At 37.9% G+C, this 16295-nt stretch overlaps 2 protein-coding genes across 6 annotated transcripts in view; one reads left to right on the top strand and one right to left on the bottom strand.

Annotated features, from left to right (window-relative positions):
• The window catches only part of cbwd (COBW domain containing), a 29709-nt gene extending 23210 nt beyond the window's left edge, over positions 1-6499 (bottom strand). For 2 of the 5 annotated variants that reach the window (XM_069187291.1, XM_069187292.1), the window contains exons 1-5: positions 6442-6467; positions 4948-5064; positions 4305-4391; positions 1710-1806; positions 892-983 (exon numbers count right to left, since the gene is read on the bottom strand). In XM_069187291.1, coding sequence (XP_069043392.1) covers positions 892-983; positions 1710-1806; positions 4305-4391; positions 4948-5064; positions 6442-6451 — 403 coding nt within the window. In that variant the 5' untranslated portion in view covers positions 6452-6467. Of the gene's footprint in view, positions 1-891; positions 984-1709; positions 1807-4304; positions 4392-4947; positions 5065-6119; positions 6214-6268 lie in introns of those variants that run through there. The other 3 variants (XM_006626966.3, XM_015368714.2, XM_015368724.2) reach the window with 3 other exon arrangements.
• A 4065-nt stretch (positions 6500-10564) lies between these two features.
• Positions 10565-16295, top strand: part of dock8 (dedicator of cytokinesis 8) — an 83308-nt gene continuing 77577 nt past the window's right edge. Inside the window, exon 1 of the mRNA XM_006626867.3 lies at positions 10565-10797. Coding sequence (XP_006626930.2) covers positions 10745-10797 — 53 coding nt within the window. The 5' untranslated portion in view covers positions 10565-10744. The remainder of the gene's footprint in view (positions 10798-16295) is intronic.

The raw sequence follows: 16295 nt of genomic DNA, 5'->3' as shown, positions 1-16295 counted from the left end.
TATAGTACTAGAAGACAATGTTTGCTATGCAGAAATGAATTAGAGTATTTGATAGTCTTGTCTTTGAGTACAACAATATAAAAATTAAAGAGAATCAAACATTACAGACATATGGAAGAAAGGATATTTATTTTACTACTTCTTTTAATGAGCTTTTTCCTCATTTTTTTAACTTATGTCTTTCTTCTGTTGAGCACAGTATTTTCACACTAAAACCTGGTTCCCTTTGCTGTTCTATGAAGGATATGTTTGTCTTCTGTGGAAACTACTTGACTTGTGTCAAGGTAACTGCCTTGATGAGCCCTAGCACTCCTTTGATTTGATTTTATTGCCGTTATCTAGGATGTACTACACCTGAATAACATTAAACCTGAATGCAAGCGTTTGAGACACCCTTGTTTGTAACATTAATACTGCCTGCTGTATTGTTAGTAAAACGGCCTGTGGACCTTAGGACACAGCAGAAGAGGTAGTTAAAGTTTGCTTTTCTTACATCTACTTTATTTTAGGTTTCTTTGCTTACAGGTACAATGATGACTGCTGGTCTGCTAACTAAGTAACAAAGGACAAACCAAATCAATGATTGAGCCCAGCACACTATATGGCTAATTTGTTATAGATAAAGTTTTGGTGATAGCATGGCTTCTTTCCCTTATAATCAATCTTATGCTCTTCTAATTACAGAAACAGCATTGACTGTAGTAAAAATAAATGTGTTAAAGCTGTGGTGTAAATAACATTTTGACAAGGATGGTATATACTGCTTGTTTTTTTAAGATCAGTAATTCATTAACTTTTTTTGAAAAAAAGGAACATTTGTTTGACAAATGTATTCTAAATCACGGTATATATGTCTTCATATTAAAGTGTAAGAAGCAATTTGAACATTACCTGGATCAGCCAGTCCAGTTGTCTCCAACAGTATATAGTCAAACTTTCCCTTTTTCTCCATGAGATTCTCGATGGCTTTGAGTCCATTATCTCTTTAAAAACCAGGAAAAAGATTATGTAGAAATGGGAGCTCAAAGAAGCACTCAAAAAAAGAATGCCTACTAAATTATGTAGAATACATTCATTTTTATAACTAAACTTTACAGCATAATATAGTGATGCAGATAGGAAAAGAATCAGTGAGTTTTACATCCAAAACATATTATATTATTTGCTAAACCAAAAATACCAAAGATAAAACCAAGTCTGTGTGAGTAAGGAATATTAGTGGAAGATCCGGGGGAGAAAGAGCTATGTTTCTGAGAGAGGGAATTCCATTTACTGCCTGGTAAATGGCATATTCTGCTTCAACAATAAGCACATGGGTCCAGAGTAAGCACAAAGCTACTGTTGCTCTGTTAAGGCAGACGGTTACATCCATCTGACACTTGTGTAACCACTTTCAGACAGCAGCTGCAGTATTACTCAAGCACATTAACAGTAATCAAACTGCAGTTGATCCTAAACTAAACAGCTTTAGCCCTTCAGAAAACACAAGTTTTAGTCATGCAGTTATAAGTTAAGAAATAAAATGGCCATGTTTTCTTTACAGTTTTCATCAAAAATATATAAGAAAAGCCTGAGAGAGGATGTCCTGGACCCATATAGCTTATTTGGCTACAGTAATTGAGTTGCTAAACAATTTCTCAGGTTTTCTTTTTTTTTTCTTGCGAGTAGAGTGTTAGCACAGTGATAATGATTTTTCAGAGTGGAATTACTTTACTGAACAGCAAAGACAGCCATTTCGAAGCTCCAGCCACTCCTCGTACAGCTCTCCTGCTTGACTCACTGCCAGCGATTTCTCCAAAGCACTTCCTAGAGAAAAGTCACAAGGAATTCAGTGAGCAAAGTGCACTGAAAATCATAATTAAACAGCTGTAAAATTATACTACAGTAGAACTGTATTTAAAAAAAGACCTGTTAGCAGATATAAAAAAATACATATAAAAGAAACCAATTAAGAAAACCAATTAAATCTCAAAGAAATTCCGATCAATTCTGATCAACAAAAAAAGAAAATTGATTTATTTATTAGCTAATGAACATAACTATGAAACAACAGCAATTTATTATTTAAATTAACAACAATATTATTTAAATGTTCAGTTGAAACATAAAATCGATTTAATAAATTGTATTATAAATGAATCACTTTATATAGAAACATGGTATTTTTTGCACTAAATAAAAAGTCAAATTAAGACAATCCAATTCAACAAATACTTGAAAAATATTTTCAAAACAATTGGCAACATGAGCTTAAATTGTTTAGAAGTCTTGACAGTAGAATCTTTCAGAAGGAATCTTAAACAAATTGAAGCTTAAACTACAGTGCCTTGCGAAAGCTTTCGGCCCCCTTGAACTTTTCAACCTTTTGCCACATTTCAGGCTTCAAACATAAAGATATAAATTTTTTATTTTATGTGAAGAATCACCAACAAGTGGGACACAATTGTGAAGTGGAACGAAATCTATTGGATTTTTGAAACTTTTTTAACTAATAAAAAAATGAAAAGTGGGGCGTGCAAAATTATTCGGCCCCCTTGCGTTAATACTTTGTAGAGCCACCTTTTGCTGCGATTACAGCTGCAAGTCGCTTGGGGTATGTCTCTATCAGTTTTGCACATCGAGAGACTGAAATTCTTGCCCATTCTTCCTTGCAAAACAGCTCGAGCTCAGTGAGGTTGGATGGAGAGCGTTTGTGAACAGCAGTTTTCAGCTCTTTCCACAGATTCTCGATTGGATTCAGGTCTGGACTTTGACTTGGCCATTCAAACACCTGGATACGTTTATTTGTGAACCATTCCTTTGTAGATTTTGCTGTATGTTTGGGATCATTGTCTTGTTGGAAGATAAATCTCCGTCCCAGTTTCAGGTCTTTTGCAGACTCCAACAGGTTTTCATCCAGAATGGTCCTGTATTTGGCTGCATCCATCTTCCCCTCAATTTTAACCATCTTCCCTGTCCCTGCTGAAGAAAAGCAGGCCCAAACCATGATGCTGCCACCACCATGTTTGACAGTGGGGATGGTGTGTTGAGGGTGATGAGCTGTGTTGCTTTTACGCCAAACATATCGTTTTGCATTGTGGCCAAAAAGTTCGATTTTGGTTTCATCTGACCAGAGCACCTTCTTCCACATGTTTGGGGTGTCTCCCAGGTGGCTTGTGGCAAACTTTAGACGAGACTTTTTATGGATATCTTTGAGAAATGGCTTTCTTCTTGCCACTCTTCCATAAAGGCCAGATTTGTGCAGTGTAAGACTGATTGTTGTCCTATGGACAGACTCTCCCACCTCAGCTGTAGTTCTCTGCAGTTCATCCTGAGTGATCATGGGCCTCTTGGCTGCATCTCTGATCAGTCTTCTCCTTGTCTGAGCTGAAAGTTTAGAGGGACGGCCAGGTCTTGGTAGATTTGCAGTGGTCTGATACTCCTTCCATTTCAAGATGATCGCTTGCACAGTGCTCCTTGGGATGTTTGAAGCTTGGGAAATCTTTTTGTATCCAAATCCGGCTTTAAACTTCTCCACAACAGTATTACGGACCTGCCTGGTGTGTTCCTTGGTCTTCATGATGCTCTCTGCGCTTTCAACAGAACCTTGAGACTATCACAGAGCAGGTGCATTTATACAGAGACTTGATTACACACAGGTGGATTCTATTTATCACCATCAGTCATTTAGGACAACATTGGATCATTCAGAGATCCTCGCTGAACTTCTGGAGTGAGTTTGCTGCACTGAAAGTAAAGGGGCCGAATAATTTTGCACGCCCCACTTTTCATTTTTTTATTAGTTAAAAAAGTTTCAAAAATCCAATAGATTTCGTTCCACTTCACAATTGTGTCCCACTTGTTGGTGATTCTTCACATAAAATAAAAAAATTATATCTTTATGTTTGAAGCCTGAAATGTGGCAAAAGGTTGAAAAGTTCAAGGGGGCCGAATACTTTCGCAAGGCACTGTGAACAAGGGGAAATCAGAGACAGCCCACCACTGTCATCTTGTGGTTTTAACCAGTATTGCACTTGAGTAGAATTTTCATACTTTTTGCTTTCAAATGTTTAAGCTCATGCAACATCTTCAAATCCTTCTCTTTTTAAACGCTATTATGATCATAGAATTCACAATTATTTATTTATCTTTACCAACCAGTTGGTCACCAACTACAATAAAGGGCACCAGACCTCAACATCAACAACAGCTATGAGCCTAGTACAATAATGCTAGAAATTAGCATGCTTTCATCTTCAACCTAGAGAATAATCAAGAATAGGCTGAACAACTCTGCAACTGGTTACTATTTCTAGATACAGTACCTTCTCCAAACTCATTCAGAATAACCGCAATCCTCTTGTTGTGCTGCTCTGTTAATATGTAATTTAAAAGAGTTGTCTTTCCAGCACCTAAAAAGAAATCAAAATACAAACATAAACTATTTGTACCAAAGTGGATGAATAAGTCTCTTCATTAATGTGAAGTAAAAAAGTAGTACTTATCATGTCATGAAGGCAAGACATTAGCTTGTTCAAGCCAATTTTGCCCAAGTTTCTAAAATGAGTGTAATTCCGTTACAGTATTACTAAGCTATATTGCAACAGTAAATAAGAAATCATTAAGATATTCAACATGGATCATGCCCTGGCTCCCGTGCTACCCTGAACTAAACATATTGGTTAGTAAATGAATGAATGGAAGAATCCCTTGAAAAAATAGAATGAAAACCCTTACAATAAAACAAAGTAACTTTAAAATTGTACATAGACATCAAAAACACAGTAATAATGGAAAATGTTTTGTCCATACAAACAGCTCAGATGAAGCAGGCTGAGTACTATAAGAAAACCTTGTAAATTATTTCACTTCCAGAATTTTTCAAATACAACGTTCATGCCTGATTATTCAGAGAAATGAATTATGTGCATGCTGAAAATATGTTCCTCTGTGCACTGCAAGACTTACCTAAATATCCTGTAATGATTGTAACTGGTATCTGAGCTGCCTGGGTATTCAATTCGTTCTCAATAGGTACCAGTACAGGACAGTCATCACCTTCCTCCAATAAAACATCTTCCATATCTGCATTAAACAGAAATTACTGAGGGTGATTTCCGCACCACTGTATTACCTGCATTTTATTTTCCGAAGCTTTAAACACCTATGTAGATCAGTGACGGGGGTGTACTCTCACAATAATCCTTCTTGTTTTGCATCGTGCGTTTTCAAATCCTGCATATTTCATAATGATACAATCTCAATAATCCGGAATTTGCACTCAAAACCTAATTGTATACGCTATGCCAATTTCCTCTGTCAGAGCTCACTTCCATGACAAAAATACAGGGTAAAAAATGATGACATTTTAAACTTTAATATTATTTATTAACTATAAATATTAACTTCAATATTTGCAAACTTAGTCAAGTGTGAACAGTCTCCATATTCTTAATGCTGCTTTGTCTGCAAACTCATCAACACAGACCACAGGGCACAGTACTGACTACTGAACTCGGTGGCTAAGATAAAGGCTGATTTTTGTCTTTCATGTTAACGTGTTGAATACTCAGTCTAAATCCTTCGAAAGACAGATGTTTTGGTTTAAAATATTTTATATGTTATAAGTTCAGAGCATTCGATACCAAAACAGTTTTCTAACAACAAGCGAATATAATTGCAGACCTTAGGGTTAGCATCCTCCCTTCTGAACAGTGTTCCTGACTTGACAATAGTGTTTAACTCTACTTGTTTGACCATGGGCTGTGTAAGTAACTAGTCACATGCTGCACCTTAATTTGCAAATTCAATAGAAACCTTATACCATCTTTTTTTAATGTTATTAAAAATAATAAAAGTGATATCATTATCACTATTATCATAATTAGCCAACAATAAATAAAGCAATGAAAAACTGATGGAGATATCTAGTGTCTAAACTGTTTGTTAACATTACGTTTTCGATGTTGATAAATACAGTATATAGTACTTTTTCTTTTCCAAATATGTCTGCCGTATGCAGCCTTTAATCCACAGGGCACATGAAAAAAACATTATTCGTATTAATAAAAACAATAATGTTAATGCAAACTAACAGAGCTATTATTTACATATTTATAAGAAGCTTGAGGAGTATTTACTTATAGCTCACAATGTAGTTACACCATCAGGTTGCGATGACCTACGGGAAACCTCAGACTGAAACACGGACATCCTCAATAGCGATTTAAATAATACTGTAGCAGCTCAATAACGCCTTTCAGTCAACTCAAGTAAAAAAGAAGCACACCTTGTTTTAGCTGTTGAGCAACTGCAAATAAGATGAGGAATATATTGTAATCGAAGGAAACCGTTCAAACTTTGTATAAAATAAATTAAAGCCCCTGTTTTAGCGAAATACTTCTAAAAGCAGTCACTGTAATACCCGATATTAGTAACCGCGGCTTAACCTATATAGATCACCGTTGCACATTGCACGCCCTGCCCGTCTTCCGGTGTTTCATTATATCCATTCCTCCAGATAGAAATGAAATAGGGTTCCTTCTAATGAAATAAAGCGCTCTCTGCTCAAGATACAAGTTTAATTCCACCTCCATAAAAAATGTCAAGGTTTTTTAAAATCAAGCAATGTGGCTATTTCTTAAAAGAACAATGCTGGAAAGAGATAAAGAGAAGACTGGAAATAGAGAAACGTAGCTGTTGAAGCTCTTGAAAACATAACGTCTAACAGCAGAGGCCGATAGAGAACAGAGAATAGATAGAGCATTTGAGGCACTTTAACGGCAATCATATTTTAACGTATGTATCTGCATATTCATATATATGCATTATCTATTCATTCATTTTCCAACCACTTTATCATCAGACATCAATGTTCTTTTTTGTTCTTTCTAGCTAATGAAACTAGGGGTTCATTTACGTTTTCACATCCTCTATTAAATGCAAACTGCTGCTTGTGGGAAAAGGTAGTCTCGACCGGCTCGTTCAGGCCAACTCCTAGCGGTTGACAGGCTTGTCATGACCAGGATTTGGCACCTATTCCAGCAGTCCAGAAGCCAATAACGCTGGCCTTCTTTAAGGTTTGCTATAAACTCCTGGGACCCAGATCTTAGATCAAGGTCATCCAAACCCCTACAGGGTGGAGGCAGGGGTGTTTGAATCCTCCCCGAATCTTAAAGGATGAGCTGGATTAAGGGAACACTGCTACTAAACGGGGCAGTGCAGTTGATGGGACTCTATCTGTATGAGAAAATAGCATAAATAAAGTTAATATCAAGCTGTAATGCTGTCTTTGGCCTCACAGTGGCATCCTTCATCACTTTTCTCCTTGCCCAGTTGCTTGGGTTGGAGGAATTGCCAATTCTACAGTAGGTATATTGCCTGGGTGTTACAATACACCTTCCATTTCCTGATAATTGAGTTGACAGTGCTCACCAGGATATTCAGATTTTCTGATATTTTTCGACCCTTCACCTGGTTTGTGCTTTTCATTAACTTCATCCCTGACTTGTTTTGAAAGTTCTTTAGTGTTTATAGTTGATTTCTTTACTTGAAGAAATTCATTTCCTGATCAAGGAGCCTCACAGAAATAGGAGGCTTTGGTCGAAATAATGCTAATCACTATTATTGCACATAGACAAAGACAACTGAATTAATTGTCTGGCTCATTGAGGTAATTTTGTAAGCCTAAATAAACTGTTAGCTACAGCAAAGCCAGGGGCACTTTGAAGACTTAAGCTCTAATTTTATGTTTATTTCTTTATGCTTTTTCCTTTGAATGTGTGGAGTAGGTTGTGTATAAAACAAATATTATTTTATACTTTAAAATGTCATGACTGTAAGCTTTAAAGCAACGAAACGTTGAGAACGGTGCAAAGGTCTGAACACTTTTGCAATGCATTGTATGTTTTTCAGTCACATCTCAACAATGTTAAAAACTCATCAAAATAATATTCCTATTCCTTTTCCTTAACAAGCTGATATAACGCAGATGTCAGTGTCTCAGGAGATCCATTCACACAGGAGCTCCAATCAATGTGCACACTCACATTCACACTCCTGCTCCTGGTGCTGCTATGAACTCTGGGCTGAGGAGTCTGTGTATGCTTTACACACCTCCTTATTTAACCTTGCTGACAAACTACCTACAATATCTCCTGTCCTGTGTGTTTCAAGCTTCAACCCCTTGAAAAACACCTTCCTTGTAGTTCATTAATGGTGTACAGCGAGAATATTTAATTAGCACTTTAAGTTTGAAATTGTTAAATAATAGGCTGCATGCACTGGAACAGAATGTGAATTACCTGTAAATGGTGTAATGTAAAACAAAACTGTCAGAAAGTTGGACTAAAATATTATTCAAATATTTGAAAGATTTGCCATCAGTGTTTGAAATATGTATCTTGAGACTTCAGACTTTCATTTCCCAGTCAAACAATTGTTTCCTTTAGTCAACTAAGTTATCTTTTACTTCAGGCAATTGCATATACTTGTTTACTGATATTAATTCCTAATAAGGCCTTTCAGCCTGAAAAAGTCTATACTTCTAGTCTATACTATGCTAGTCTATACTAATATGTTTTCTATTACTGTATTCATTTCAATTTCCTTGTTTCTAGAGGAAGATATAAAGTTAAATTGTCTTCATAGTAAAATCATTTCGCTTTCAAGTTGAATAAATATTGCAGTTGTTGTTTTAGATAAATCCATATGTGAATGTAAAGTACAAAAAGGCATCAAAAGTGTAGTTTTGTAGTCACAATCTATTAATTGCAATGATTAAACAAAACAGTCTAGGAAGCCACAAAATGCTAATCAGAAACTCCTAAAAGGTAATTAGTCATCTGTGGCAATAACGCCTGAGGGAAGATCAATATTTCATTCTATCACAAGTCAACAGGGAAAACAACACTAATCATCACATTTTAGGTTAAATCTAAAATCAATGCCTGTGTCTGAGGCATTTATATGAGCTTGAGCTTCAGACGGTACTGAGAAACAGCACGTTTTCTTTTTTTTAAATTGGAGATTCTAAATGTAAATACAATGTGTTTTACATGCACTCTATTGGCATCTGAGAAATAATATTTTCTACTTATTTGCAAATACGTGTACTATAAAATGGCTTCATTACTCTGTTCACCTCCCCAGTAACAGCTGATGTGTGGTGAGCGTACTGGCACACTTTGGCTGCTCTCGCAACACCCAAGTGGATGCTGCACATTGGTGGTGGTGGTGGAGGGGAGTCCCCATTGCCTGTAAAGCGCTTTGAGTGGAGAGTGTTCAGAAAAGCGGTATCTAAATGTGAGGAATTATTCTTATAAAGCGATTGGCTGCCCAGACTGCGTCTGATGTATAACTTGAGCATTTGGAATTGCTCCACGTATCCGACATCTATCAATTTCATATACGAACAATTCAAAGTTATAGTCTTAAATTCATTGTGAATAAGACGCTAATTGAAAATCATAAAAAGAACATTCTGTTCAGTTATTAGCACTGTAGTCTATAAAGCCGTTTTCCCCTGATTTTTACATGTATTTAATTTAAATGGTGAAGGAGACAGATGTACCAATTTTTTATCTAACCCATATGCTACCAGAATAAACCAGGACTCGATAGTATAGTTTTGTCAGCTCCAGTAAATTTCCTATTTTTATCAAAAACATTTTTTAGAAGATGCACGCATTTAATAATTAGAGATAAGAGCTTGACCGTGGTGTGGCACCGTTAGTTTTTTAATGGAATCTCCGGTTAAACATTTCTAGCATTTCCGTTTTAAGTGATGGCCTAGCGCTTTTAAATTATTTGCTTGAAATATAAAAACAGCCACGTTCTACAGAGAACAGGGAAGCTGGTTTAATTACATGTAAATTCACACGAACATAGCGCAGAGATGAAAAATAGAAACATCTGAGACAAAAAAAAACCCGCTCACGTACATTCTAATGAACACTTTCTATTTTTAGGGGAGTTATTCTGGTGAAGATTCTGGTTAACAATAGATGTGAAAATGTAACTATAATTCTCCCATCACAACATAGAAACGTTGTTAATTATATTTAAGAGATGATCTGTGGTTTCTATGTACCTTGCACTCCTTGTCTTGTTAATCCACAAACTGACCACTTTGGACTCTCCGTCTTCTGTCCCCGCTGCCCTTTCTATGTTTACTTAAACTATATTAAAAAAAATAGACATTCTATTGTAATGTTTAGGACCTGTATCACTCGCTGTACTGTGTTGTACTAATCCAAATTTAGGCAACTTCTAAAAAGTAAAAAAAATAGTTCTTAAGAGTTTATGAAAATGAATGAGCAAAAAATGTGCTGTGTCCTAGAAACAGTTTTACATTATGTTACCAAGAAGTGGCGGGTAGCAATGATTACATTAACGCCGGATATTCTATATTTTAACAATCTGATTTATATTTAGTTCTTGTTTCTAGACATCGTTGCACTGCTTGCAAGGTGATTAACACGCTCTGCTTGCGGCGATCTTCCGAGAAGGTTAAGCTTCAGGAGCCAAATTCCTGAAGCGCAGTTCTTGGACTCTCCTCTCACACTTTGCGCTTATCTCGCAAGGGATGGGTACGAAAACTCCCTCCCAGCAGCTTTCCTCTCCTCTGTTTGGAAGCTGAAAATGCGGAAGTTTCCACCCAGACTCACAGCACTGCCACTGCAACGATCAGCCCCATGACATTTCGACCAGGACGAATAAAGTTGCCACTGTGAGGAGTTTCGCGGTACAACCGGAATAAACTTATATGGCCACCTTGCCAGCTGCCGATAGAAGGGCGTTTGCTCTTAAACTCAACAGGTAAGCATGTTTTAATAATTGGTTGTTGTTTTTTTGTTTCATTTAGAGCAGTGCTTTTCCATGCGAGACTCTTCTGCGCTGTCAAAATTTTACGAATGCTGGAATTCATAACAAGCTGTTACACGCTGCGAAGGTTAACATGAAGGAGGCGTGCACAGTTCCGTGTCTGTTTTATTGATATTCCGTTTAATTAAGATGAATGCTTGTCTGAAAAATAAACGTGATTCGCATGCCCATTAGGTTTCATTACCAGTCAAAATCAAAAGCTGAAACAAGAATCACTTTTTAGTTTGTTTTTATTATAGCACAAGCATGTGCTATTCCGCACGGAACATCAAGGCGCAGTGACTGCACTGTGAGGCCAGACTAAAAATTAACAGAATCTTGTAGACCGCCAGACTGCTACACTTCTAGCCCAGGATTTTTGCATTTTCCAGTCACACCATCCTAAAATTCAGAAGTCATCCACTCTTCTGGCATTTTCCATGGGTAGGCCACTAGAAAGATCACATTTTGAATGATTTGGTATATATTTAGCATGGTTAAGCAAAATAAATATTACATTTATATAAACAGAAAATTGGCTATGACTTTCTTTATTAATGACAATGGCATTAACAGCTTTTGTTTTTATCTTTAAAAAACAGCAGACAATGGCAGCAGTTATGTTTAGGGTGAAACATTTAGTTGAATTTGCTCTCAAAGTGCTGCTTGAAATCTAAAGCCTAGAGAGAGAACTGTTCCACCCTTCAAGGACTCAAAGTCGGTTCTGTAAGTCTGGGGAAGTGTCCAATCTGTAGGTTTTCATAGTAGGTGTGCCATTAATTTTAACTGTATTGTTAAAAATGTTACATTAAATTTATGAAAAACATTAGCAAGCTTTTAATACATTGATTTAAAGGAATCTGAACATATCCCAGGATCGTCAGCCTGAAAAAAGTAAGACCTGAAAAAAAGTCACGGACTACCTTCCTTCTTAAATAATTTTTGACAAACCCAGAGCTACAGAGGCTCAAAACCTTATTTTTAAATTACTTGACAAATCCTGTCATTTTCAAAGGACTTAAGGAAGGTTACAAACAAGAAGAAGCCATTGTATTCATCAGCTAACTGAAGCAGGACCTTGTCCGGCCATTTCTTGAAAGAAGCCATGGTATCAGCTTAGACAACATGGCTGTAACTTGTTCCATACTCCCACAAACCTACTAATGATTTTTCCATTTGGTTTTTAACAAGGTGCTAATTACAAGAGCCCTAAAAAACCCCACAGATCCGCAGTCCCCGAAGGGTGGGAGAGAAAACAGCTTCGTGCAGTACTTCAGTTTATACAGCACCAAGTGCTCATTCCTGCTGTTGCAGAGATGGGAAGTCCTGTTTGCGCCATTTCCTATTAAAGACTCTTCTCCACTTCTTCTTTTGCTGTCCCTCATTAGATTTTTTTGTTCTTTACGGTCTACTGGTGTGCTTTTACATTTAAGAAATGCAAGTAGTGGAACACTGCAATGCTTTTTTTCTGCTGAAAATGAGGTGAATATGGTCACTACCATTTCACCATTACCATCTGTATGGGAAAGACGTATGAGACAGTCCTGACTTGTATCTACTTGTTTTTGACACACTGTATGCAGTAGAATACAGTAAGAGATGAGAGACATTGAGAGATTATCTTACATCATGTCAGTTTTGTCAAATACTTCTTTATTGATTGATCAGCAAATTCAAAATGTTCAAGGAACCATGTGATGTTAAATAGGTCTGTAATTCCGCTTATACTGCATGAGTCATAAATATATTTAAAGTATTGATTTACATAAAGGTTTGGCTTGTGTAAGGCATTTGTTTTGCTTAGTGCACATTGCTGAGCTTGCTGGGCAGCTTTCATAGGTTGTCTGAGAAGTGAGTCTGTAAGGATCATGGTCTCTGAAACATAAAGCAAAGAAAAATCGAAACTAGGACATGTCATTCGTTTGGCTGAAGCTTTTTAACCCATTTCAATTCACAAAACTCTAAAAAGTAAGTGGTAGAAATATATATTTAAATTCACTGACAACAGTAGGTTATAATGTCTCTCAGATAAGAAAACAAAACATCAAAAATTACAAGATTTCTCAGCAGGTCACTGCCAGAATAGTGTGGCTTTCAGTTTGGTTTTCTCGCTGATGTGGCTAACCCAGCTCAGGTGTGCTGGAAACTGTGGTGTTTCACGTCAGGTGTTGTGTGTTTTTTATCTTTGGCATTCTCATCAGGCTGTCAAACCTTCCGCAATGAAGACAATGCTTAATCATTTACCTCATGCTCCCTCACATATTGTGTTTTGCATTCCTCCATCTTTTGTAGTCTTTGACATATAATTCCAGCACAACTACTGCTCTTACTAATTCAAAAGCTCGGGTCAGATATACAGGACTTGTCCATCAGTCAATTACAGTGTCCGCCCACTAATGAGTGAAAATGGTCCACTGTAAGAAAAGCAATGTGAGTTATGGTTTCAAAGGTTAGATTCATTTTAGAAGTTTGTCCTATCCTAGTCTTCTTAATCGTGAGGGAAACAAATGATGAGTGGTAAATAAAGACACTGATTAATATGACCAAGCCTGCTAGGTTGCACTAGCAAACAATGAAATTCAGTGCAATCCATCTGAGTGCAACGTGCAGGCTCGGTGATACTCACATATACTGTAGGGTGCGTATAACTAGGACCCGTTGTGTTTGCACTCAGCATGTGGGAATTCCACTCTGAAATATACTGGAGGCCCCAACATTTAATAGGCTCCAACACCCACAGAGCCACCCTTTATCTCTAGAAGAACTACGTCATGTAATATCTGACCTAGTTTCTCAAAATGCAGATATTATTATGTACAGTAAGTGTACACAAGAAAAAAGTGGGTGAAAAATGTATTGAGCGAACCTTGTAGCAGTATTTTTCTGAAAGAAGTATCCAGAGAGACCGAAGATGTGGATAGCTTTTCGGTATGAGCAGCATGAATGACGTGATGTTAACTAACCCTGATAGAAATCATAATGCTCATGTGATGCCAATGGAGTGTCACTTTGTCAGTACCAAAATAGGGTTAGGTTATTCCTTAAAAGGCACAATCCTCAAAAAAGAAGTAAATCTTTCTTTTACAAAGGAGCTTTAAAGAGCTTCCTAGTAAAACGCTTGCTAGTAAAATGTGCCCTATTCACTTCTCTTTCTCTTCAAATACTTCATTTGGAAACAGGATATTAATGTTTTGGAGCATACAAATGTAGTGTACATTTGTTTTAAGGGAAGTCCCTCTAAGCTCTACAGGCTGGTGAGTCAGGGATATGTGGAGTTTTAACTGCTTCTAGCTGCCTTTAGTGCAGACATGGAGATGACAATTTTTGTTTCCAGTCTTAAACAGTCCACACAGTGTGCAGTGACTGCTAGTGGGTGGGTACCAAGGGGGACTAAGCAGAGACAAATGAATTCAGTCAATAGAAGATTACAACATGTGGTTTAGTAATTTTAACATAATTTGAAATATCTGAATGTTTCTTAATAGTATAATTTTGCTGGCAATCAACATGTACTGTTAATTCAACTTAACTGTTCTTGATGCATATACACCACAGTGAAAATGTAAGTAAGTAAGCAGCTGGGGCTCCTGGACCTCACTTCATTCGAAGGAGCAATGCTCTGCCACATACTGTAGGTGTCTGATGAAATCAGCAAAATTGGTCAGCATGGCCTGTAGCCTATTCATAGCACCAAAATAAAGTTCAGGTAAACGTGTTTATTGAGGTGCTGTCAAAGGGACAGTGGAAGAATAGCGAACGTGATATCTGAGCTCACCGCACCCATGATTTGTCAGTGTGACTGGATGTGTGATGATCAGTGGATTTCCTGTTTATTTGAGTGTTTCAGGTATGGAAATCAGATATGAGAAGTTCAAAACTTCCTTTATAATTTTTGGTATAAGAGGAAAGAACCATGTTAGAATTAAAACAGAATCGTCAACTCTGATGATATGAAGGCTTTGAAGCTGAGGTTAGGAGCACTGATATCCATGTGCTGCTAACAAAGCAAAACATAAAAACTTTTGATATTAATTTCAAATTAACGTGACACATGTGTCGAGTGATTTTATCAATCCTTTCCTCAGCCGGTTTTCTTTGCATTTTCAAATGAGTATTAATTTCCTACAGTAGCTTTTCAGGAGTCGGATTTCTCCTTTCGCTGCTGAAGATTAGTCCTCACATGGAGACACATAGCATCAACACACAGGTTTCACCAAGGGAGTGCTCATATTGAGAGTTTGCCGTGACTCAGGAGTGTGAACCGAGCGGGCTGCTACCAATCCTGTGTCCATAGGCGCTGGACTTGCTCATTCGTGGCACCACCTGTGAAGAAGCTCGTGGTTCCCTGTTGACTACTGACTCCTGCAGTGGGCTCACCTGCTGCAGCTGAAGAGAGCAGGTGTAGCTGCCTGTTCTTCCCCTGGCCTGGTGTTGTCACAACATAATGCTGGCATATAATACCTGACAGGTCTCTCCAATAAAGGATACTAACAGCGAATATTGCACAGTTGACAAGTTTAGAATCAACAGTTTCTTTTATCTGTAGAATCACTCAACATTTTTTTTGATAGAGCTAATTGTATGCTTTTTGAAAGATTTTTGTTGTTCATCTCGGCAGCTATGAGTCCTTGCGGGGGGGGGCTGGGGGAATGTATTGGCAGACTCCAGTGTCGTGTTACTTGTGTTTTACACGTCGCAGTCACAGAGCTCTGTCCTGGAGGCTCAGCGCTGACTGTAGGAGAGGCACGTTTCTCTCCCTGACATCATCCGAGACCCACGCAAGCACCCTGGAGGCCAGAGGGGGCGCTGTGTGTGTGAGAGCTGAGAGAGGCTTGGCTCGTCCAGTTTTCGATGGTCCATGGACAATTGGGCACTTCTGCTTAAGGAATTCTACCTCCAGTGGGCTGGTGATGTGACCCAGGCTCGAACCCGGAGAGCAGTAGAGCAGGTTGCAAATTTAGTTGAGAACGGAATGTTAACAGAGATGAAAGACAAAACTAGAAATTTCAAAACTGAATGCAGGTATGTGGGAGGCATGGTGGCGCAGTGGTTAGCCTTGCAGCACTGGGGCCCTGGGTTCAATTCTGGATTTGTGCCTTCTTCCTGTGTGCATGTGGGTTTCCTATAGGTGCTCTGGTTTCATCCCGCAGTCCAAAGGCATACTGGCAGACTAACTGACTTCTGGGAAAATTGGCCCGGGTGTGAGTGTGTGCCCTGCGTTGGACTGGCGTCCCATCCAGGGTCTATCCTGCCTTGTACACATATGCTCTGGCCTCCCCTGTATTGGATAAAGCAGTGAGAAAATGGATGGATGGAATACAGGTGTTTTGTTGCACTGGCCCAGAAAACCACTGTAGAAACTTTGTGATTTGTATTCAGCAGAATGTGAGATTTAGGAGGTGGAATGGGAATCTTTATATGTAATGTACACATCAATTTATGTTTAACTCCTT

The sequence above is a fragment of the Lepisosteus oculatus genome, chromosome 3, assembly GCF_040954835.1.
Source record: "Lepisosteus oculatus isolate fLepOcu1 chromosome 3, fLepOcu1.hap2, whole genome shotgun sequence".
NCBI classification, from domain to species: Eukaryota; Metazoa; Chordata; class Actinopteri; order Semionotiformes; family Lepisosteidae; genus Lepisosteus; species Lepisosteus oculatus.
This window is presented reverse-complemented; position numbering and strand designations above follow the sequence as displayed.